The following is a 26,071-nucleotide window of genomic DNA, read 5'->3' as shown; positions in this document are numbered from 1 at the left end:
AAGTCTACATATTACGTTACACTGCTTTCTAACCCTGACGTTATTTTACCTATTTTCAATATTATTGCACAGGCTGGATAAAATCTTATCAACGTACCTATGGCAATCACAAGTGCACAAACCTAGTCAGCCAGACAACATCTTGAGTGCAATGGTGACGGGCTCCTGCCTCAATTAGGCCATCCTTAAAGACTCAAGACTAAGACACAAAGACAACAACTGCAGCCGTCAGGTCTTCGATGACACTTGAGAGGTGGAAAATGCAAACTTTGGACTCTGAACACAGTGCGGTGAGAGGATAAAAAATAATCGACAAAAATGTGTCATCTGGTATAATAAGCTAAGCAGCTGTCATGAAGCTGTGGATGACTGTGAATTGGGGGAAGGGAGGCGGGGGGGTTTGGTGGCCAAGTTCTTTCATTTGGCTTCAATTAAACGTGATGCTGAAGAAGAGGACAGACGCTGAACCAGAGGAGCACCGGCACTGTCACTATAGCGACAGAGCTGATGGGCTGTCAGGGGAAGAGTGGGGGAAATAAGGAAATTGAACACACACACACACACACACACACACACACACACACACAACACACACACACACCACACACACACACACACACACACACACACACACACACACACACAGTGAGCTGACATAACAATAAGATGCCTCAAGTGGAGAAAGTAATGGTAATGAGCACGCACTGATGCATTCACACCGCTCACATCGCAATGTTATGATGCGTTTATAATTAGCTGAAAGTCTGCAGAAGCCAATGCTGTGGTGGAGTGCTGCTTCTGGATCAGTCATCAGAACCCAAAACCGCAGTGAGCTTCCAGATAGCGAACACCTGGACTCTGCTGTCCGTGTGACAAATTAATCCCAGAAGAGGGGCATGAAGAATGAGATGGAACATATGCGGTACTGAGGACTGTGCATGGATCCAGAAAACACTGGACCTCCTCTCGTGGAGGATGACTTCCATGACAGTCTGGGAATACAGGCGATTGTTGACAAGACGTTGATGCTGCTGATGATAAGTGCGTGGATACAAGAGAACAGGAATGACTGATGTCTGAATTTGGGCATCATAACTGGATCAGAAAATGTAGATTTTTAGAATCAATCTAAAACATGAAAGGAAATCAACAAAATATCGGCTGCTACCATGTTACACCGTGATCAGCATTACATAACATATATATATATATATATATATATATATATATACATACATGTATTTATACAATTTTCTCATGACATACTGTACACACTGTCAACCTGAACAAGTTGGTATAACTCAAAAACGTGATGTAACTGATTACCTCAATTTTTTAAGTTGATGTACTCAACAATAAAAAGTATTTGAATATTTGAAGTTAGTGATATATATAACATTTGATTGTAGCTAAATTAAAATACTGAGGAAATTAACTCTTTTAACTCTTTAACTTTTTAGTTTTGACTTATTGTTCAAGTTAATTCATCTTAACAATTTTTAGTACCAAAAATAAATAAATACGTAAAAGTCCCACATTAGTCAAGGTAGAACTACAGATTAACACAGAGTAGGCTTCATTAATCCAGTTGGGACTTGACTATGTTACGGTTTAATGACTTTTTCAAGAATACTTTGTCATATTCAGGGATAAATCCACCAACTTTCCATATTCTAAAAAAGGAACTGCTGTCTCAACAAGAAAAATGTATGTAACAATTTGCGTACATTGTTTTTGAAAGTTATTTTAATTTAGTTATTTCAATGTTCAACTGAATTAATGTCACAATACTTCTCTCTACTTAAGTTGAAATAACTGTAGTTATGTTGAAATGACTTTAAAAAATCTATTCAAATTGTTACATCACTTTTTCTCATTGGGACGGCGATTTATATTTTAGAGTGCATTTTCAGCACATGTGGCATTATCCCAATGCTCTGTACTTTTTTCTTCATAAATGTATATAAGCCATACTTTTTCCTTTTGTTATTTGAGTCAGTAAACCCAAAAACAAAATAAATAAATAATAACAACTAATGAACTCCAAGATTAAGAGTCATTTTTGTAAGGCATTTTGATCTGAAGGAAAAATAACACTTGAAACTAATGTTCCCACAAGTGCCTGTGACTTAGTTTGTAAAATAGGTTGTTCAGTAACCTATATCTGACTGCTTCCTTGGGTCACAGTGCAAAATTCTTATTTTTTGTAGAACATCACATTATTATGATCATTTAAGTTGATTTAACTCATATTATCCAAGTTCATTTTACTCAAATGCATTAGGTGTTTGCAATATGTAACAGAAACTTCAAATATTTAGGTTCTAATAACTTCCTTTTCAGACTTTGGAAAACTGAAATAATCAGTTGTCTGTTTTTTTTTTGTTGTTTGTTCATTTGTTTGTTTATTTTTTGAGTACTGCCAACTTGTTCAGGATTACAGTGCATTTTATTTTGTTGCTACATACATTGCGTTGCCCCGACAGTAACTGTAAAACCCTAAAATCCTTTCTCTGTTGTAGAAAATTAATGCAGCTACATGGCAAACTATCTAATAATACAGCATACTCTCAGAAATATCAAATTATTTACAAGATACTCGTATATTAGTGGATTTCTCCTTCCTTACAAAAATCTTGTGCTTTAACATTTGCATCTCACACACACACACACACACACACACACACACACACACACACACACACACACACACACACACACACACACAACACACACACACACACACACACGCGTTAGAAAATTAACAATAAAAGACATTACTATTCCACTGCCTCCTTGTTCAACATCATTTTGCTTACAAGCATGTTTTTTACTGTGTAATGTTGGTAGTGAATTGGTAATTGTGTATTCCGCACCGATATATGTGTGTTTCTGCAAAACTGACAGATTTTCACTGTAATCCACTGAAAAGTCCTGAGGTGATGTGTTCACTGACAATCTCTGTGGATGCACCAACATGAGCGTACATCTTAGATGAACTGCTACATTAAGGTTTCTGATTTAATTTCCCGGTTCTCTACATTTCCACAATTTCTTGTTAAACAGGTCAACTCATTTTATGCAGTGAAAGCTGTGTAGACGGTCCAGTGGATCACTGACCTCATTGGCAGCACGTGATCGCATTGAGTGTGCACCTCCCCAAAGCTTTTTACTCAGAGAGAAAAGCCCTATTTGGACAGAATTAATTTTTATATGGGGATGTGGAGTAATGTAATTTTACCACAAGTCATCTGTAACATTTATGGATGATTCACATAGGATAAGGAAGCGCAGTAAAAATTATAGTAAAATCAATAAACAGGCTTGATGCACCACTATCACCCCTAAAAAATGATTTGAAATAAAATAAAGGAAATAAAAATTACAAGACTGAACCGAATGATTAGTCTCTATGACCACTTTCTATCATCTGGTTTTATTTCTTTATTTATTTTTGGCTGTTTGAACTCTCATACAAACAAAAAAGAAATGTCTCCCACCCCAATGATTTTGTGGCTTTATTTAATCTGCATGTAGAGGTACAGTGTTTGCAGTGCAAACTCTGCCCGTGTGCCATAAACTGAGCAGATGGTCCAAAGACACACAATGTTCACATGACATGTGTAAATTAATGCAGAAATTCTACATTAATGAAACTCAAGCATGATTGTAAAATCTCTGCTGTTGGTATGATGATTGTCTTCCAAAAAAAAAACAACCCCCCCCCCCCCCCAAAAAAAAACTCTTTAAGTGACCCTATTCTTGAAATAAACAGCGGAAAACTCCTTTTCCAGAATACATTACTGATGTCTCTGTTCATATGGGATTACAATAACCTGAGGTAATTTCTACAGATTGCTGAACAGAAGGTACACTCAAAAAAGAACCGCTATCTCAACGAGAAAAAGCAATGCAACAATTTTCATAGATTTTTTTTAAAGTTACTTCAACTTAACTACAGAAGTCTTGTGGCATTAACTCAGTAATGGCTAAGTTGAAATAACTTTCAAAAAAATCCATGTAAATTGTTACATGGATTTTTTTTCTCATTGAGACAGCAGTTCCCTTTTTTAGAGTGCAAAGGAAACAATGCTTGCAGATGGGATAAAAATCACTGAGGAACTCCGTGGCTTTAATGGATGAAAACTGAAATGTCTTCAAAGAACTAAACAAGTCAAGCTGACCTAGCTCAACCTACTTGGATACCATAACCTTCATGACTGAGAATCTCCAACTCTGGTAATAATTACTTTACCACACCTCCTCATGTTAAATGACTCCTGTCCAAATAGAGCAAAAGAAAACTAAAGGATTTGCAGTTATGAAGGAGAAAATGGTTTGTAGAGTATCTAATATTAGAACCATTAGCACCACAACAGCATATGGGTAAACAACGGCAAATGTCTGCATGAGCTGCTGAGAAGGAAAGAATTGGAGGACTCCTAATTGCTGCCTGGCTCCACAGTTTGGGAAGCAGCCTTTGGTCGCAAATCAAAATCTAAAAGGCATGTGATAGGTTGTCTAAGCCAGTACCAATGATTGATGATATCCATTTGCAGAGCCGGAGATGTGATCCTGAGCTTTACTGCTTGCAGTACCTCACCTTTTCGTTAGTCCATGTGTGTGAGTTATTAATGCGTCCTCGCAGCTTGTTATTACTGTGAAACACCATCTCGACTCTATTAGCATTGTCACACACAGATCTCAATGGCAGTCGCCATTACCATCTGGCTTTTGTTCTTGTCTCGGCCGGGAGACTCCTCTCTGGGAGATAAGGGGTCGGACAGGACGCTTCGCTTCAGAGGTGCAGGGCGTAGGCAAGATGTTCCTGGAGGGGTGGAGGGCTCAGGGTGTCTGTGGGAGGAGCGCGATAAAGAAGACGAGGAGGATGTGCAACTGCCGGTACACACGCCTGAGCTTGACCTCTCACCTCTTTTAGCTCTGCAAGATGCCCGGCGTCGAAGCTCAGTAACCAGCTCGTACTTGATGAAACAGAAAACGTCTTTGACTCCACAGCGTTTTTCAGGCTCGGCAGCTAGCAGCCTCTGGAACATGCGCAACGCGTTGTCAGTGAAACGGCGCCACTGAGACGGGTATGTGCCCACAGGGCACCCTGCTTTCTGCCAGCGCCGAAACTCTTCGTAGAAGGCATCGGTCGGCAGCGCTGCCTCCCAGGGGAAGTTACCTGTCAGCATACAGAAAACCAGCACGCCAAACGCCCACACGTCCAGACTGGTGGTCACCAGGAAGCCCTCTGCGCGACTAGCACGGCACACTTCGGGTGCTGTGTAGGGGATGGTGCCGCTGACCCGTTTCACACGACAGCCCACACGTCGGGTCATGCCAAAGTCAGCCAGCTTGATGCGGCGGCACTCACGGTCAAATAAAAGGACATTTTCAGGTTTGACATCTCGATGCACCAAACTTTTGCTGTGCATGAAGTCCAGAGCCAAGCCGAGCTGTTGCATGCAGCGTTTGACCATATCTTCTGGAAGACCCACCTGAGAAGAAGATCAAAGTGAAGTTAAAAAAAGAGAAGAATAACAGTAAAGACTTTCATGAACGTGTTTAATAGATACATTTTTTATGAAGAAAGTACGACAACTACAGAGGATTCAAGTGAGAACCTCCAAATAACCTCAAATAAGTTGGCAGAACTCAAAAAATGTATGTACCCGATTATATATATTTCTTTAATTTATGAACTCAAAAAAATGTTATTAGAATTTAAATATTTGATGTTGGTGTTACATATATTTTATGATTGCAGCTACTTAAAAAGTACTACTGTATTTTCCAGAGTATAACATTTTTTTATACTAGTTTGAGGTCTTACACTCCAATGCAACTTATGTAATGAAAAATAATACCTTCTTTAATAATAATAATAATAATAATAATAGTTATTATTATTATTATTATAACTATTTATAGCGGGCTTTCACTGGAATCAAGGCACTCAACAAAATAAATTGCATTAATGAAAAAAATAAATTAATAATAAAAGTACACTACAACGATGCACAAAAATCCAAAATTAAAGAGCTGATGATACAGAAAAAAAATTGAGACTTATACTAGAGTCTGTCTTAGTTTTTTTTTTTTTTTTTCCTCTTCAAGGGGCATTTTCTTATAGGTGCAACTTATACTCCAGAAAATGAGGTAATAAAATTAACTATATTTATTGTCATTTGTTTCAAATTACAGTATCCAAGTTAAAACTTAACAATTTTAACTACAAAAAAAACACAATATTCAAATCAGAATTGCAGATTCAACACAGAGTACAATGTTCCTGAATGGAACTGAGCATGTTGAGATTTAGTGACTTTTTTTAAAGGACTCTACCATAGAGGAGTACAGTGGGATTGAACCATTAACTTTCCAGTTATATATCAGACACACCATTTTCTTTTTTTTTTTTTTTTTTGCTTCCAGCATGCAAATGCCATCTGAATCTGCCCAAGTAATTATTAATATTATTTATTTTTTAAAGAAAGGGAATAACATTGAACAGAATACTAGGTTACCTAGACTGACTGAGCATCGGTTGCTCAGTTGTTTGAAAAGGTTGTTCCTAAACCAGAAGTGGTTTGGTCAATACTTGATGTTGCAACATGCTTAATTTTTTTTTTTTTTTTTGGGGGGGGGGGGGGTTATATGATTATATTCACATTATTTGCTTTAACTCAAGTTAATCAAGTTTATTGGACTCAAACAAAATAAGCTTTGAGTTCATTAAAGTTCTAATACCTTTTCATTTTTTAATTGTTGACAACATAAACTTAAAAAGCTTGATGCAAACTGTTCCATCACTTTCTTTTTTTTTAGTTCTGCCAACTTGTTTGGGTGTACAATGTTCTAATCCACACAGAACCTGTGCCCCACCACCCTCACCCCCCGCCCACCACCACCACACACACACATATAACAATGACCAATTACGACTCAGAAGTAAAAGTAAAGATGTGTAATAATGATATGGCAGTCATTCACAGTGCCAGTGTGTTCTTACACTGCTTTGTGTGAGAATAAAACAGTCATGAGCTCATCCAGGCCATCATGCATCATTATACCACTCTGTCCGTATTCTGCTTTGAAAAACTAACACTATTTCCTACCTTGAAAATGTCTAAATTAACTGGGTCACATTAAATAGTGCCATTCTCAGAAACAGAAAAGTATAATAACACCAAAATACACATCATTTAGCACACTGGTATTTTTTTTTTTTTTTTTTGGTTCTGACAAAGTTCCCTGATGTTCCAAATTATTTAGTACACATAGTAAAATTGAAACCCTAGGAGACAGTGGTGTGTCAGTGGAGGGTGTGGTGCTCTGTCCTTCCATCACAATTTCAATACGTAAAGGATGGTTGGAGATGCATTGAGCTTGGGGTAAGATGTGAGAAATCTCAGGCATCAATACAGTCACTGACTTTCTAATAGTCTGTCTCACTGGGACGTGAATCATCATCTCATTATTGTCTCCTCAACAATCCCGTCATTGTTAACTGTGGACAAACTGCTGGACATTATGGACGATGCCAGTCATCCTCTGCAACCAGAGGAGCCTCTTCAGCCAAAGACTGCTCCTCCCCAAGTGTAGGACTAACAGGCTGAAAAACTCCTTTGTCCCTCACTCGAGGGAAGGAAGAGCAACAGGAAGACAGAGGACAGGAAGGAGAGGAACAGATGTAGCCAGTAAAACAGTATTTCTGGTGTTTATATTTGTATTTACATTTTGCAAATTGTCTCCTACTTCTACTTCTGATACTCTGTGTGCTTCTTACCCTGTGTGCTGCTATCAAATGCTGCTGGAACCTTAATTTCCCTGAGGGAGTCTCCCCAAAGGATTAATAAAGTTCTATCTAATCTAATATAATCTAATCTGTATGGGGTTTGTTTAGCTGCAATGTTTCTCTCATTGCATATTCTGTCAAGCATTTTGGTTTTGCTTTGTCTCGTAAAAATGACCACAGCAGGTGGCCACCCCACTGAGTCTGGTCTGCTTGAGGTTTCGTCCAATAATCAAAAAAACGTGGAGGGAGTATTTCCTCAGTGCTTTGAGATGACTCATGTTATGATTTGTACAAACAAAATAAACTGAATTGATCTTATACCTTCGTGTCAACTAGCTAAGTGGATAAGGAGCTGGCTTTCCAATATGTAGGCCTTGGTTCAAATCCTGCTCATGCTACCTATGTCTGTGGACAAGATGCTTAATCTACATTGTCTGAGTCCACCCAGCCGTAAATGGCAAGTAACCTGCATTGGACTGATGTCCCATCCAGGGGGAATACAGAGATAAGCACTGGCACCAATGGGTCTCAAGGCCTACATTGGGCTTTCTTCTTCTTCTGTTCAACAACAATAGATAATTTAAAAATTTTCAACACAACTGTTTGCTTTGCAGTACTACCACATGAATCAATCAATCAATCAAAGAACTTTATTAATCCCACAAGAGGCAATTAAATTTGAGCAGCCCATGAAAAAAAAACACAATAACCTAACAACAATAAAACTAATAAAAACAGACTTAAGGAGTTAAAATGGGTAGCCAGAATAAATCAATAAAAACATGGTAGATCTACGGAGCATTTAAAAGTCGAATCGCCGAAGATATTTTCAGCCTTCTGGAGGATCTGTTGATTACAGAAAGAGTTTAAATCTCTTTGTTTCACTCTCATGAGGAGACTTTAGAAGAGCGGTTCCCAAATCCAACCCTCAGGAACCCCGAGCCTGAACATTTGTCAACTCTCACTACTTTGCTGAAGCAGGTTCATCCAGGTGTCTGTTAGCTCTTGGTTGAGCATATTTGAATGGCAGATCAGGGAGTGATGAAAGGTGTGTCAGTTCGGGGGTCCCTGAGGATTGGAATTGGGAATTGCCGCTTTAGACTGCAGGAACCACTTGGAGAAGCGGTGAAGAAGCCCAGTTACTTTTGAACTTCAAAATGGTCCCACCCTGGCTGGCACCTCCAGTTGAAATGGTCTACAACTGCCACTAGTGTCAAAATTCATCTTCATTTGATATCTTCCAAATTAGCATCACCATTAGACCTGTTCAAAATGTCAAATGTTACAAAATCTTTTGGGCCACATGTTGCTCTTGTTCCACTAATAAAATAAAAGATCTGTGCCAAATTTTATTGTAATTGGACATTGTTTAGGGCTCCCCCCACAAAGCAACAATTTTCCCCAAACAAGCAATGTAGTAATCCAGTAATTCCAGTAATGTTCTTCTCTGGGTGACCAATCAACCACCGCTTTTTGTGATTAGAAGCCATCAGATGTACCTGTAAAAGAAAAATAATGGCATCAGCATCTTCTCCCGTTGGGGGCAGAGGGAGAGGAAAATGTGTCACTCTGGGGGACCTCTAAATCTTATCTGATTGAGTTCAAATTTGGTCTGCACCTATAAAACCCCAAGTAGAACAAAAACATGTGGCCCGAAGTCTCTCACAGCTTTTTTCACTATATAACCTGAACAGTCCTAATCACCAGTTTCCACCATTTCTAAAAATGTCCACGCACACATTACGTTTCCATGCACCTGCGCCCACTTAACTTAAAAAGTATTATTTCAGTGTTTTATCTGCATGCAGTGGTGATAAATAACACTCCTAGTTTGCAGCAATGTTTCGACACAGTGGATGTACTGAATGTATGAATGACAGTGAAGATAAAAATCGACGTAAAGTCAAAACCTGGAAAAGTGAAGCAAAAAAAGCACAGTGTCCCGCTGCAAACATTTTTAATGAGTCTACAAGAACCTTGAAGTCAGGCACTCTTTGTACATCAACCAGAATAGCATTACAACAAAGTGGTCGACGCGCGCAGTGAGGAAAGCGGCGATGAAGGCAGAGGCACTGAGCACAGAAGAGCTTGTTAAAACCGCCATATGTGAACATGATGGCAGACCGGAGAAACCCTGACTGAGTGATTGGAGGAAGTATGAATTATTACCTGGGGAGGAATAATATCGAAAAGGTCCCCGGCAGGAGCGTACTCTTGTCCGAACACATAGCTGTCATCAGTCTCGAACAGCACATCCAGGACGTTGATGATGAAAGGGCTGCAGCTGAGCGAGCCCGTTAGACTGTACTCTCGCAGGAAACTCTTCAGCTTTGTTTTGTTCTTGGTGACAAACTTCAGGGCCATTTGAGTCCCTGCAAAGATTGAGTCAAACACGTTTAGGACAGACATACCAACCGAGTCTCACGGCAAGTCGTGATTCAGCAGCACAAAATATATAGTAGTGTTCAGAATAATAGTAATGCTATGACTAAAAAGATTAATCCAGGTTTTGAGTATATTTCTTATTGTTACATGGGAAACAAGGTACCAGTAGATTCAGTAGATTCTCACAAATCCAACAAGACCAAGCATTCATGATATGCACACTCTTAAGGCTATGAAATCGGGCTATTAGTAAAAAAAAGTAGAAAAGGGGGTGTTCACAATAATAGTAGTGTGGCATTCAGTCAGTGAGTTCGTCAATTTTGTGGAACAAACAGGTGTGAATCAGGTGTCCCCTATTTAAGGATGAAGCCAGCACCTGTTGAACATGCTTTTCTCTTTGAAAGCCTGAGGAAAATGGGACATTCAAGAAATTGTTCAGAAGAACAGCGTAGTTTGATTAAAAAGTTGATTGGAGAGGAGAAAACTTATACGCAGGTGCAAAAAATTATAGGCTGTTCATCTACAATGATCTCCAATGCTTTAAAATGGACAAAAAAAAAAAAAAAACAGATGCGTGGAAGAAAATGGAAAACAGCCATCAAAATGGATAGAAGAATAACCAGAATGGCAAAGGCTCACCCATTGATCAGCTCCAGGATGATCAAAGACAGTCTGGAGTTTTTTTTTTTTTTTTTTTTTTATTTTTTTTTTTTTTTTTTTTTTTTTTTTTTTTTTTTTTTTTTAACCTGTAGTGCTGTGGCAGTTAGAGACACCTGTGTGAAGCTAATTTATTTGCAAGAATCCCCCAAAGTCCCTCTGTTAAATAAAAGACGTGCAGAAGAGGTTACAATTTGCCAAAGAACACATCAACTGGCCTAAAGAGAAATGGAGGAATATTTTGTGGACTGATGAGAGTAAAATTGTTCTTTTGGGGTCCAAGGGCCGCAGACAGTTTGTGAGACGACCCCCAAACTCTGAATTCAAGCCACAGTTCACAGTGAAGACAGTGAAGCATGGTGGGCAAGCATCATGATATGGGCATGTTTCTCCTACTATGGTGTTGGGCCTATATATCGCATACCAGGTATCATGGATCAGTTTGGATATGTCAAAATACTTGAAGAGGTCATGTTGCCTTATGCTGAAGAGGACATGCCCTTGAAATGGGTGTTTCAACAAGACAATGACCCCAAGCACACTAGTAAACCAGCAAAATCTTGGTTCCAAAGCAACAAAATTAATGCCTCACAGATGTGAAGAAATCATGAAAAACTGTGGTTATACAACTAAATGCTAGTTTAATGATTCACAGGATTGCTAAAAAAGCAGTTTGAACATAATAGTTTTGAGTTTGTAGCGTCAACATCAGATGCTACTATTATTGTGAACACCCCCTTTTCTACTTTTTTTTACTAATAGCCCAATTTCATAGCCTTAAGAGTGTGCATATCATGAATGCTTGGTCTTGTTGGATTTGTGAGAATATACTGAATCTACTGGTACCTTGTTTCCCATGTAACAATAAGAAATATACTCAAAACCTGGATTAATCTTTTTAGTCAAATAGCACTACTATTATTCTGAACACTACTGTACATTAATCTATTGGTTTGTGATATTGTGATGAAAAGCGCCTCATTTTCGTCACAGCAGTACAAAGTCATTCTAATTCATTCCGTGATGGCTGCACAAAATTAAAAGTGAAGCTGGGGGGGTCAGGAGTGGTTATGGATGGGGTGGGGGGAAGGAGTAGGATTAGGTTATGGTTAAGGTTAGACTTGGGGTTGAGGGTAGGAATAGGGTTAGTAATAGTGAGACGTCACAAAAATTTGACTCATTTTGTGACTGGAGGATGAAAAAAAAACGTGAGACTGGACTGGACATACATAGGCAGACAGACCGAATCACTAATCTAATGAATGAAAAATTTGACCGTGATTATTTGATAAGCACTACGTTCACGCCAATTAAAACTGATCTCCCCTCCACTCGTCTTTTCATCTCCTGTGTCGCTCATTCTGTGCTACTTCACGATGATTTTTTTGAGCCTTGTTATACTGCTTTTAACCCCAGCCAGCTTTGTAACCTTGAGTTTCCTATAACCAAGAAACCACCCCTGTTGTTCATCACATTCCCATTGCAAAAAGATGGATATTTCAAACACGCCGATTCTATCAGCTACAAAAATAGCAAACACAGGGAGATCAGCCCTTGTTTTCAGGTTTATTAATTCTACCAGAAGTAGGTTTTGTTCAACTTCACGCAAGTCTCTTCATACTTTACCCCTGCAGTCACCTCAGACCATTAAGTCAGCAAAAGTCAGCCTGACTTGGTCTTAAATGAGGTTAATGACTCCAAACTGTGGAGAGATTCAGTTCTCTCAGCAGTCCACATTCGTGTCTCCAGCCTTTGAGGTCAAGAAACGTCGAAGTGTTCATCAATCATGAGGTCATGGGACAGACGTGTTTGGAGATACAGGAGAATGAAATACTTTATTAGGTCTTTCAGGAGAAGTCTTTTTTGGGACTGGTGCTTCCCGTTTTACTACATGGTTGTGAGACTTGGACTCTAACCAGTGATCTAAGGCAACAACTGGATGTTTTTGGTACTAGATCTCTCTTGAGAAACTCTGGGTAGTGCTGGGATGACTTTGTACCAAATGAACAATAACTGAGTGAGACTCAGATGAGATGAACTACTTGCATCCAGACTACTTGCATCCAGAGGGAAAGTGTACTACAGTCATGTAGTATGCTTTTCTGGACATGGTCCAAGCATGTATGTTGGTCAGTGCTGAGGACCATATCAACTGAGATAGGTAGGTAGGTAGGTAGAAAATATTTAAATATGTAGTAGCTTCAATTCATGGCATAAAAATCCACATCTGACATCCAACTTTTGCCCTGACTTTTAAAAAATGGCAGAATTTACATTTGTTTGCCCCATCACAGCCTCTAATTAAGCTACAGCTCACAAATAAAATCAAAACTTACAGCAATGTGTCTTCTTCAATGTATGTCTCTCAATTAAAAATACAAGAAAACACATATTTGGACACATTCCGATCACATGCAACCGATGTTCATATTTTAAAGTCTGTTGACTTTACATGATGAAGGGGCCCTTCACACATAACACGAGTGAAGCCGACTAGCGCACGAAGGAGGAATTGCATGTCATTCGTGAAAAATCAGCGCTGCCTCCAACGCCTCGTACGTGTCATATTAAAAAAAACAGAGACCACAGCCAGGACAGCTATATTAATAAGTACTACACTACCTACATACACATTTACGTAAGAAATAACTAAAAAAAAGATCACATAACACAGAAACAGTGACACGGTGTGTGCGCTGGATGGATAGGGGGCGTGGCCGCCGACAACAGCAGCTGTTGAGATCTCTGGTTCTAGATGTACCAGCTGGGGAACACATACCATGTTTTGACGGACATGGTCTTAAAACTGTTCACTGTGATGCGTGTGTGTCGTCGTTCCCTCATTCGGGCTGTTTCGCCGTGATTCGCCCTGATTCCAATTTATTCATGCTATGTGTGAAGGGGCCATTAAATATGTACATCAGTTGCACATGATTAGAATGTGTCCAAATAACGTAATTTTCTTATGTTTATAATTGAGAAACATCAAATCATGTAAATCCAAGACTTTTTCAGGGTACAGGGGTCAAAAGTTAAGGTTTCTCCAGTTTTGGTAAAACAAATTATGTGAATTATTGATTGAGCTAAAAGGATTAATAAATAGAACAGTTTTGACAGTGTTGAATGCTTCGGATCCAACGTAATTGTCAAACAAGGTTGATGTCCACTGGATTCTATGACATCATGATGCATGTTATCCCGTAATATGACAACTAAGCATAACAGATGGTGCAAACTATTCCTTTTTAAAACCATATTAGCTCAACCAATAATTTACATCTATTTTTACATAAGTTTAAGCAAGTTAAATTTTTGCCCTGTTCAAACAGAAATTGATTTACTCACTATTTTTGATGTTTTTACAACGTAACTCCAGAACATTCAGTCACAGATAATCTAAACTATATCTTTTTGGAATCCTTATGAAAAGACAAATAATGTGTTGTACCTTTCAATATGATTGGAGGATTTTAAAATCCTTCATTGCTCCCTGCCCGGCTATAGCTGCCTCCCTGGGAAGGCTATTACACATTTTATATACTGAGATTGAATTATAAGTGTTTAGTCAAGTTAAGTAGTACTGAAAACTTGTTTAGCCCATGACTCACTCACTCACTCAACTTCAACCGCTTACTCCAATTAACGGGGGGGGGCTGCAGTCTATCCCAGCAGTCACAGGGCATGAGGCGGAGTACACCCTAGACAGGATGACAGTCTGTCGCAGGGCCACATATAGACAAACAAACACATCCACACCTACAGACAATTTAAAGTTTCCACTCCACCTAGCCTGCATGTTTTTGGATGTGGGAGGAAGCCGGAGCACCCGGAGGGAACCCATGCAAACACGGGGAGAACATGCAAACTCCACACAGAAAGGCCACAGGTGGAAATCGAAACCATGACCTTCTTGCTGTGAGGCAACAGTGCTAACCACTAAGCCACCGTGTTGCCCGCCCACACTGAAAAAAAGAGAACGTTTGAACCAACTTAAAAAACTGTTACAATTTGTAAAAAAACTGAATGAATTAAGTTGTTTGTACTTAAGTTTGAAAGTTAAATCAACTCTAACTTACAAACTTAAGTTCAAACAACTTAATTCATTTAGGTTTTTACAAATTGTAACACTTTTTTAAGTTGGTTTAAACATTCTCTTTTTTTCAGTGCATGGACTCATAGACCAAAAAACAAACAAAATATCCAATAAAAGGTTCCGTACAAAAAGCAGTAATTAAGTAAAGTTGCCATGTTGGTCAGATTTTGTGCATTTCAGAGTGATTTTTAGACTGAAATGAACATTAGTTTTGTTTAATTTTTTTTAGCCCGTGAACATATATAGACACTGTTCTAAATAAAGAATACTGCTAGGCTGAAATCTAAACCTGTCTGTCTGCACTCACCCTGAGTTCGGTGTTCCACTAGATCCACTTTTCCATAGGTGCCCTTTCCCAGCTCGCGAATGTGCTCATATTGTTTGGCTACATCTGCTGCTGATAGTGATGTAATGGCCAGAGCCTGCATGTCCTCCACTGGCACCCCTGCGCAGTAGCCCATCTTGGATGTGGGAGAACCACCGCCGCCACCACCAATGCCGCCGCCGCCACCGCCACTGCCTCCTCCACTGCCCACTCGTCCCGACCCAGATGGAGAAAGAGACAGGCTCGCCTTCACACTGTGGGGCAAACTGAGTGGGAGAAGAAAACACTGCTTAAGGTCTTTTTCTTTCAGGCAACAATGTAAATTGTGTGTTTTTTCTGGTTTTTTCTGGGATATTTGTGAACATAACTCTGGCTATATTCAAGCGTGTGTGTCTGCACAAGCTTTTCTAAAGGGTGGTTAATTCAGAAAAATCAATGCAGGGAGGCATCAACAGTGGCGGTGCTTTGAAGCGAATGTATTAGACTCCCTGTGGTTTTTCTAGATTACTTTGGCCAGCTTTCAGATGTGGCTCCAGACAGCACTTATTGGCAGACAGTTATAGGAAAATCAATATGACCAGGTAGAAGGACTAACAACTGGAAACAAATGGGAAAAAGCTGACAGTTCCAAGGGGTATGACTGCCGGAAAAAAAGAATTGTGACCATTATGAAAATACTGTACACACTGCTTTCTGATACAGGACGCTCAAGAAGCACGGCACGCACGATATGTATGTGTCTGAGAGTTAAGATGTCACTTCAGGAGAACATGTTTATTTGTTCTCAGTGAAACTGCAGAAGCTGAAGAACTGCAAGAGAGAAAAAAAAGATTACTGCTGATTCTGAGACATGTCGATTTTGAAATAACTCAAACCACTCATGGGAGGAAAGAAATGTGCCTGGAGTCAGACACACAAAATGCATTACAACTGCAAAATGCAACTAAGTCAAGACAAACGGAATTCAGATGAGTGACTTGAGGTTTTCTTGTTTGAAGCAATCTGTAAGAAAATCTGTAATGAGCAGTGGTGGGCACAGCTAATGGAAAAGATAGCTTCAATAACCATTAAACTGCTAACTGAAAAGTTAACTTTTATAACACTAAACCAATAAACCACTAAAAAATTTAGCTGAAGTTACAGCTAACCGCTAAGTTTTAGTATTGACGTCGGCTACTGATAAGCCAGTTTCGAGTTTAAGCACAGCAGGAGCTGCTGGGTAAATTCAGAGGCCATCACAAACACAAAACGAATAACAAAAAATAAATGAATAAAAACTAAAACCCCAAACACTGTCATCAACTTCATCAAAAGCAGTAAATCACAGTATTAGAAGCCACAGTATATCTCTATATTATATTCTTATAAACCATTAACGGAGCTACAGGCAGTGGGGAGCATAGTTCTGCTAATCTGCTAATAGCTAATTAGCAAAGCTAACGTTTTTGATAGCTGATTAGCTTTTCAGCTAACTTTGGAAACCATCAGTGGACCAATTAACTTCCACTAAATTTAGTCCACTAACTTTTTTTTTTTTTTTTTTCCTGGTAAAGTGAGTAAATTTAACAGTCAAAAACATTTCTAAACTCTAAAATCATACATGTTAGTTCCTGTTAATGAACGCAGTGAGCTAGCTTACACTTCCAATTCACAGGTCAAAGCACACAAGCGCTGGTAAGAAGACAAGAAGTTACACTGTGGACAAAAACCGTATGTAAGCAGCTCAAAGTCAGTATTTTTATTTATTTATTTTTCATGCATTTGTTTTGTGTTTGTGAATGCAATACAGGTGAGCTGTAGCTCTGTTAATGGTTTATAAATATATAATATAGAGATAAACTGTGACATCTAATATTGCGATTTCCTGGTTTTGATAAAGATGATGACCGTGTTTGGGGTTTTTATTTTTAATTTTTCGTGTGTTTGTTTTGTGTTTGTGATCGCCTTTGAATTTACCCAGCAGCCCCTGCGGTCTTAAACTTGAAACTGGTTTATCAGCATAGCTGACAGTGTACTGAGTTAATACTAAAAGTTAGCAATTAGCGGTTAGCAGTAACTTTTGCTAAATTTTAAGCGGTTTATTGGTTTAGTGTTATAAAAGCAAACTTTTCAGTTAGCGGTTTAATGGTTATTGAAGCTAATTTTTCAGTTAGTTGAGCCCACCACTGAACACGTTACTATTATAAATCAGCAAAAGTGGCTGCTTTTCTCTTTTTTCCCTCCTGCCATTTAATAAGTTTAAAAAAATCCCAAACAAAGTTTCATCTTAATATGAATATTATTTTGGCCAAAATTTAAAATAAAAACGTGTTCAACACCAAACATGAGTTCTCAGCAATGTAACCTTGTGTAAGTAACTTTCATTTTCATCCATGAATTACACTAGGCTTCAGAAACTCAGCCCCCTGGTGGCCACAGTTAGAATCCAAATGCGGCCAAGGCTGAACTTGTTTGAGATTTTAATGAGGTGACCTTGTGTACAAAGTTTCACCTTGATACACTAAATCTTTGTGAAGATATCACATTCATAAGGTTTCATACTCTGATGGCTAGAATTAGAATCAAAACACACCTATCATCAAAGTTGCCTGATGTCTTAAAGAGGTGACCCTGTGTACCAAGTTTCACTTTAAGACACATGCCAGTAGAATTTGAACACCAGACTCCTTGATCACTAGGACAATGTACAACCAGGTCAGCCAAACCCCCACTAGTCAAACTAGTAGGAAGGAACATGCTTCAGCCTGGATTTCACCTTGACTTTAAAACAAATTAATAGTACACAGAGTTGTAGTTTTTGACCTTTCAGCTGCTCCCATGTTGCTTGGGGTCACCACAGCGGATACAGCCAGATGCGCATTGGTATTTGGCACAAGTTTAACACCGGATGCCCTTCCTGACGCAACTCCAGTTTTACCTGGAGAAAGACACACAGCCGCTGGTGTTCTGAAGAGGTCTCCCATCCAAGTACTAACCAGGTCGCGCACTGCTTAGCTTAAAATCTGACGGAATCAGGCTTACGCAGAGCAGATCGGCTGCTAATAGCACATTGAGTTCTGCATCACAAATGCCAAGAAATATTAATGGACTGTTTTTGGGACATTTTAAATGTTTTAATCACAGTTAACGTGTTGACTGAAGCTCAGTGGGATATCAAGTTGGGCTACCAATATCTTGACCTGCGTTTATTCCTGGTTATGCTACCTGTCTTTGTCTTGGAACAAGACCCTTCATGTGCATTGCAGGCGGCAATGGGTAGTGGCCTCGGCAGGGGACGTAACCTGTGATGGACAGGTATCTCCCTCAGGGAACATGGTGGACTCTCATCTGCATCAAGCTACGGAATCCAGGAATAAGCCTGAGGGCCTATATAGGACATACTTCTTGGTCAAGGTATTGAGGCTCCTCGGCTATCTTTTGGGAAGCGTGTGATAAATATAGCTGTGCTAGACAGGACAAATGAGAATAGAATACCATTTGCAGCCTTGTGTTCTTGGCTCATCATTGTGTTACAAAAAAAAAAGAAAGAAAGAAGCCGAGAATAGAAAAGTACCCCATGTACCATATGCTCACGCTTGCTTCCTGATTTTATCATAAGCAAGAAGATGGTTATATAAGAGAACAATGAGGCCTACTCAAGATGAACGCGCCCACTGTACACAGCCTTCAAAGAGTCCACATATTGATCTTATCTAAACCGATCTGCGGCCCACTTTTTAAACATTTAAGAGGTATAGAATGGAAGAACACATCATAGCCTTGTAGGCTCATTCAACCAGACTGAAAGGAAGGTGTTTTTTTTTTAAATACTGGCGTGCCTTCAACTCAGGCTCCACAGGCACAATGTGCAGCGCTCCTGCATGGGTCTTAATCACATTATGCCACTTGCAGAAAGACAAAAGCCTCCCACCCTATAGTGCATAATGCTTTTTGCACTCATTTCCTTTGCAGAACTGGATTAGGAATCCCGAAATGTGATGAACGGTTGGGGTGACGGAGCATTGTGCGGGCTGTGGTGATGCTGTAAATGTGAGTGAGAAAGTGCATCTGACTGAGTGCTTTGAGGAGTGGAGATAAGGTGATGTGGCCTTTATTTTAATGGCGTGAGAGTTTCTATGTGGATGTGAAAGGGGAGGTCAGGGAGTGTTTGGTGTTTCAGGTCGACATTTACACTCCATCAAAGGACCCTTTGTGCACTGGCCTCTGAGAGGGAGCAGCTGCAAGCACAACTCGGCATTCGAGCTCGACCACAGCCGCATGCAACGCTGATCTCCCACGCTGCCCTCTGCTCCTTTCCTGTCCTTTCAACCAGCTAAAGACTAGGTAGTGCGGACACAGTCCACATACAGATTAAGATTTAGCTTGAGGAACATTTTAATGCATTTGGGTAAAGCCTTGTGGTTGGCAACAAGAAACTGGAATTTAGGAGAGATTGAGATCTAGATCTTGGAGTCATATGCAGAGAGAAAGAAAAATTTTCCCATGAAATATAGATTGGGTTTCTTGTTAAACATGCTCGATATCCGACTTTGTTTTTGGACAGTGTGTGCAGAGCTATAAGCAAAATTTTGGGTTAGAACACAAGTCGCACATGCAGTCTGTGGTAAAGAGATAGGCTGCGTTAAACCTGAACCCACTACTTTCAAAGAACAGGCTTTGAGGGCAGCAATCCCTTTCCATTTCATGGAATACACACAGACACAGTTCACAAATATGAAAATAAGTTTGGCACCATAACACACCCAGCTACAGCTTGGCACACGTCATTTGATTTCCCCAAGCAGCTCAAACCTGGCTGCATTTAGCTGAGTCCTCCCAAGAAGACACACCGCTCAACAAAAGTCAGCTGGGTTTTTTTTTTTTTTTTAGAACACAGTGAACTCTCACCCACTCCTACTTTAAGTTGTGTCAAGTGTTATAGTACACACACACACACACACACACACACACACACACACACACACACACACACACACACACACACACACCAACACACACACACTAGTGCATTAATGGTAACTGTCCACCAGGTAGAGATATTGCTCCATTTCAAGAACCTTGGGATGTGACAACCAACCTGTTGCTTATCTATCTATCTATCTATCTATCTATCTATCTATCTATCTATCTATCTATCTATCTATCTATCTATCTATCTATCTATCTATCTATCTATCTATCTATCTATCTGTTCATTAATCGACTATTAAATTAATCAACAGTTATGTCATTTTACTAATCATTTCATAATGTTGAGTCTTTTTAATCCAAATTCTTTAATTCCAACTTCTTAAATCTTAAGATCTTCTGCTTTATTTTACTAGTCTTTTACTCCTAGCTGGCAGTAAACTGAATGTCTTTGGATCGTGGACAATACAAGACATTTAAAGGCATCATCTTGGGCTTTAAGTGACACTGATTGACATTTTTCATTCCTACTTTGTATTAATGCAAAATGCTGGACATTGTTCAGCACTGCTAGTCTCTACTTAGGTTTTATTTATCTAACTATTAACTTGTTGAGAACATTCTTCTTTGTTAGGGAATCTGATTCTTTTAAATCCAATTTAAAATCTTAATAAATCAACTCAAAATACATCGGTTGTTCATTTGAAAACAAGTATGTTTCCCTGTATCTCTAAAGTTGGTGATACAAAGCTTTCACTTAGCAACATAACTGTTTTCTGCTAAATAAAGATTAACAATGTCTCCATTTTGCAATTAATCAAGCATATGCATTCACAGTAGACCATTAAAAAAAAACATGTTCTCATGAAAGCATCCAGCTTTATGTCCTACTGAACGCAGTTCTATAGACACCTGTTATAAATAAAACCTGGTGTCTGCACAAAAAAATAAATTGAATTATTTTGCACGTTCTTTCATAACCTTGAAGACACAAACAGAGATTAAACATGATATCACTGGTGTTTTTTTCTCTACAAGTACTGTTGTGTTAATATCGCACTCGCTAATTTAACCTTCTCTCTTCTCAGGTGTTCACTTTATTTTATGACTTTGCTGTTGTCTCCTTGGGCAGTCTCATTTCCAATTTGTCAAATAGTGCTCTGTTCACTGCTTCTATATACTACATTAATGTGAGTTAAAAAAAAAAAAGCTTTTGAAAACATGATCGTGGCTACTAGCTTGTTAGGCAAGTAGCTAGCTAGGTTAACTACTGTTAGCCATAAGAGTGGCATCAATGTTCCTGATGTTTTAACCCTATGAAATACAACTAAGTAGTTGTTAGATAATATCTGTGGTAAATCCTTATTTTATTATTTTATGTTAGTTATCAATTATTTGTTTATTTTTATCTGTTTAGAAGTGTTTAGAATCTGGTTCTAACTGGCTCAAAGTTCCAACAGAAGAGTTAAGTTGCACTTCCATTACCCATGCGCAAGCATCAGATATAGAGAGGGCTTCCCTCTGTCTATGGAGAGCCAGTAAGATTAAGATTGTGAGACTACAACCCACCCACGGTACAGCTTACATTGTCTTGTATAAAGGCCATTTGTCGGCCATGTTCGGGGATGGAGTCCCTGTGTGGCCTGTGTCTCTGGGGACCCGGGCCTGGTTTTCAGCATGACTTTCAATAAATTCAAACTGTGGAATATATTGATTTTGTTCTTTGTAAGGGAAAGTATTACAATAAGAATTGGAGGATTTAACACAGTCAAACACAAAAATACTTTAAAGAAAAAAGTACAAATGTGTCCCAAATGACCATCCCGCCTACACATGCTGACAGAATTACAGTATATGACTTGTCAACTTTTAAATTGAACATGAATACCCACTCAAGACATAATTTTTAGTTCGAAACTTTGAGATAATGTTGATACACAAGTTCCCGACTTGCGGGTGACGTTCAACCTTTCTACGTCTTGAAGAAGATGACAGTCAGGGATAGCAGGAAATTCTTTATTTTAAATAGTTTAACTGTTGCTTGTGTACATAATTTAACCTATAAACTTCTATATATCACTATGTAATTTATGTACACAACTTACAAAAAAAATATTTAGTGTTTTATTCAAAAAATGATACATTCATATGCCAATTTCCATTTCGCTATAACATAAAAGCACTTTAACATGACGTCCTCGTAATTCTCACTTCATGTGTGGGAAGCAGGATCTTCTATTTCAACTATATTCTGATATTTTGAGAAATGTTTGTCTGTACGGCTTTTTTCCACCAAACTTGGCAGGTGGATGAAGTCTGACTGCAGAATTGCCCTTAAATGATTTGTTTTGGCAAACATCTAGCTCATTGGGTCAAAAATAAAAATATTTTACTGCGATGTCCACCAACCGTGGCACACATATGTAAGTGGGTTCTGAAATTGCCCAACAAAGATCTAATTTAGCAAACATCATTGGGGTCAAGGTCATGTGCACCAACCATGGTACACATAAGGAGGTAGGTCCTGCAATTGCCTTGGCAATGTCAAAAATGCCAAACATCCATCACTGTGGTCAACATCACACACACACACACACACACACACACACACACACACACACACACACACACACACACACACACACACACACACACACACACACACACACACACACACTTGGGTTGATCCTGATTTGTATAAAAGTTGGCACACATATAACGGTGGGTTTCAGAATGCCCAGTAAGATCAAATTTGCCAAAGGTTAATCGTTGGCGCCAAAGTCATGTTTGCCTGTTTGTTTGTTAGTCTACTCATCCTTGGTCCTTTTGCTGATTTCTACCAAACCTGGTTTCTCAGTGAAGGTTGTCACCTGCCCTTAAACAATTCAAAGGTCAAGGAATTTGATTTTAAACCTGATTTGGACCAAATGTGACAGACGCTTAATGTAGACAGATTTCCCAAATGGCCCAACCAGAGGACAATAACTTGAGTGAAGATCAAGGTCACTGGGGTCAAATGACACATTGCCGTCCCCCTGACTGTCTTCACGTCCACAGGTACTACAGTATAACCTAGTTAGTACTTGTTTAGGAACCAGTGCAACAGCTAATTGGAGATTGTAGTAGCACAGCACTGATCTATGTGCACTCTAAGTGACAACAAATCATTCCACATTCATCTCGAACAAATGCATTTTTATGAACGCCAAGCACACTACTTAAATAAGGAGGTGGATCAGCAGCTTTACACATTTGCCCTTTTTGTAGGACCGAAGAGGTCTAGCCTCCTTGTATCTCTTCTCTTCTTTCCCCTGTCTTTATTCCTAAAAAGTAAACAAGGGACTAATGAAAGAAATAAATAGCTTGCAGGGCCTGTTCATTGTCTCTGCCTCTCCACCGTACTAATGCACTGGTTTGCTTTGCTCTTGCACAAAAGTCATTATGGTTGAAGACTGATCTCCTGTGTCCAATTTATTGTCAAAATGTCTGACGTGTCTTCGGGGTCAGGGGGAAATAGAGAGTGATTTATGACGTGACTGGTTTTCAGAAATCAGACTCCTCAACAACCTATCATTGGTCAAACATCACATGAGGTCTCCTGGTTCAAGAGGTTTAATAAAAATATTGCATTAGCGATTTACAGTAGCCTAGGAATTACTGTCATTTGCATATACAGTCACTCCATTTTCAGAGGTCATACGTAACGAGACAAACTAAATATGAAGATTATTACCCAAGGCCATCAAATATGGTCATATTGCGAAGGACTTTTCGCCCGTCCGTCTGTCTGTGCTCAGCACAAGTCGAGTCCTATTACTGCCAGACTCTTGAAATTCACAGGAAACATTCTTGGGACACAGACCTTGGGCAAGTGCAAAGATGGCTAACCTTGGTGTATTTTAAGAGGTTAAAAAGTCACATTCTGTTTCAATCTGATGCATTTTTTTTTCTTTTTTGAGTGATGTGGGTGACAGCCAACCAGACTGGAGCTGGACTGTGATGTGGATGTTGTGGATGTTAGCATGCACGCCAACTTTCACTAACTCAAAGCTAACTTCCTATGGAGTTAAATCTACAAATATTCCTTGATTTGCACAACATGAACAAATGATGATTTAATTTGAACGTGTACAAATTGTACATAAGACAATAGGATCTTAATAATTAATTAAACAACTGCAAATTATAAAGAACACAATGCTCCTACAGCTGAGGGTATTTTAGCATTAGATTATATTTTATAGGTTGGCAGCAAAACCTTGAAAGCTGCCCTCACATGAACAGGTAGCCAATGAAAAGTGACCAGCACACTGGAGGAAGTAATATGATCAAATGTCCTTAATCTAGTCAAAACCTGAGCAGCTGTATTCTGAATAATTTGAAGACTTCGTAAAACAAAAACGTATGGACCTGTCTGTAAAAAACTTGAATCACCTTCCTTATTGCCACAGGGTCTCAGACGATGAGAGTCAAGAGGTTTGTGCCTCAGTAGAACAAAGCTCCTGTGGTGAGGTAATAGGTGAACTGGCAGTCCAGGCCACGAACATTCAAGCTGACAAATCACCCGCTTTCAGGTGTGCCTGATTGCCCATATGGAGGATCCCTGCTGGGACTCAGGGTTATATCCATTCATAGCACCATCCCTCTCTTGCTATCTGTCACACACACACCAGAAAGCTACATCCCACTGAAAGGTCCTGATGGACGCGGTAGCTAGAGGACCCCTCCTGGGCAACCTAAAACGCTGGAAGGGATGTCCATCGGACATCCGGGCACAGTGAGCGGGAATGTAGCATGGCTACATCAGTACTGACCACAAACGATCACGTAAGTATACTCAACAAAAATATAAACGCAACACTATTGGTTTTGCTCCCATTTTGTATGAGATGAACTCAAAGATCTAAAACTTTTTCCACATAACACACAAACGCCTCTACTGGTGGTTGGCTCTCACTGCGGTATTGTATCAATTCCTGTTCCGGAGCACAGCGGTGTTTTGCTGTATCTGTTAGCTGTTTAATCTGCGCAGTTAGATTGATCTAGTTATCTAGATAACGATTTGTTTCCCAGTGTAATCTTCACGTGCCTTAACTAAAGCACTCCCTCTGCTGAATCACCTCTAAATTATTTACACATTATTTACTTTGCGTGTTTTTAGGAATCCGCTAGCTTAGCGCAGCTACTAGCTCTTAGCCGATTTAGCATGGCGGCTTCTCTTGTCTCTCCCGCACTTTTCTGCTCTGGGTGTGAAATGTTTAGTTATTCCTCGGCCTCCTTTAGCAGTAATGGTACTTGTAATAAGTGTAGCTTATTCGTAGCTTTGGAGGCCAGGCTGGGCGAATTGGAGACCTCGGCTCCGCACCGTGGAAAATTCTACAGCTAGCAAGGCCCCTGTAGTCGGTGCGGACCAAGGTAGCTTAGCCGCCGTTAGTTCCCCTCTGGCAGATCCCGAGCAGCCGGGAAAGCAGGCCGATTGGGTGACTGTGAGGAGGAAGCGTAGTTCTAAACAAAAGCCCCGTGTACACCGCCAACCCGTTCACATTTCTAACCGTTTTTCCCCACTCGGCGACACACCCGCCGAGGATCAAACTGTGGTTATTGGCGACTCTGTTTTGAGAAATGTGAAGTTAGCGACACCAGCAACCATAGTCAATTGTCTTCCGGGGGCCAGAGCAGGCGACACTGAAGGAAATTTAAAACTGCTGGCTAAGGCTAAGCGTAAATTTGGTAAGATTGTAATTCACGTCGGCAGTAATGACACCCGGTTACGCCAATCGGAGGTCACTAAAATTAACATTGAATCGGTGTGTAACTTTGCAAAAACAATGTCGGACTCTGTAGTTTTCTCTGGGCCCATCCCGCATGTTCTCCTTGAATTGCTGGCTGTCTGAGTGGTGTC

At 39.6% G+C, this 26,071-nt stretch overlaps 1 protein-coding gene across 1 annotated transcript in view; it reads right to left on the bottom strand.

The window, feature by feature from the left end:
- Positions 1-4,085: 4,085 nt before the first annotated feature.
- The window catches only part of si:ch211-183d21.3 (serine/threonine-protein kinase SBK1), a 42,362-nt gene continuing 20,376 nt past the window's right edge, over positions 4,086-26,071 (bottom strand). Inside the window, exons 2-4 of the mRNA XM_034194421.1 lie at positions 15,244-15,527; positions 9,971-10,173; positions 4,086-5,501 (exon numbers count right to left, since the gene is read on the bottom strand). Of these exons, the coding sequence (XP_034050312.1) occupies positions 4,692-5,501; positions 9,971-10,173; positions 15,244-15,527 (1,297 nt within the window). The 3' untranslated portion in view covers positions 4,086-4,691. The remainder of the gene's footprint in view (positions 5,502-9,970; positions 10,174-15,243; positions 15,528-26,071) is intronic.

Source organism: Thalassophryne amazonica, chromosome 18 (genome assembly GCF_902500255.1).
Source record: "Thalassophryne amazonica chromosome 18, fThaAma1.1, whole genome shotgun sequence".
Lineage (NCBI taxonomy): Eukaryota > Metazoa > Chordata > Actinopteri > Batrachoidiformes > Batrachoididae > Thalassophryne > Thalassophryne amazonica.
Note: the sequence above shows the minus strand (reverse complement) of the source record. Positions and strands in the feature narration are given on the sequence as shown.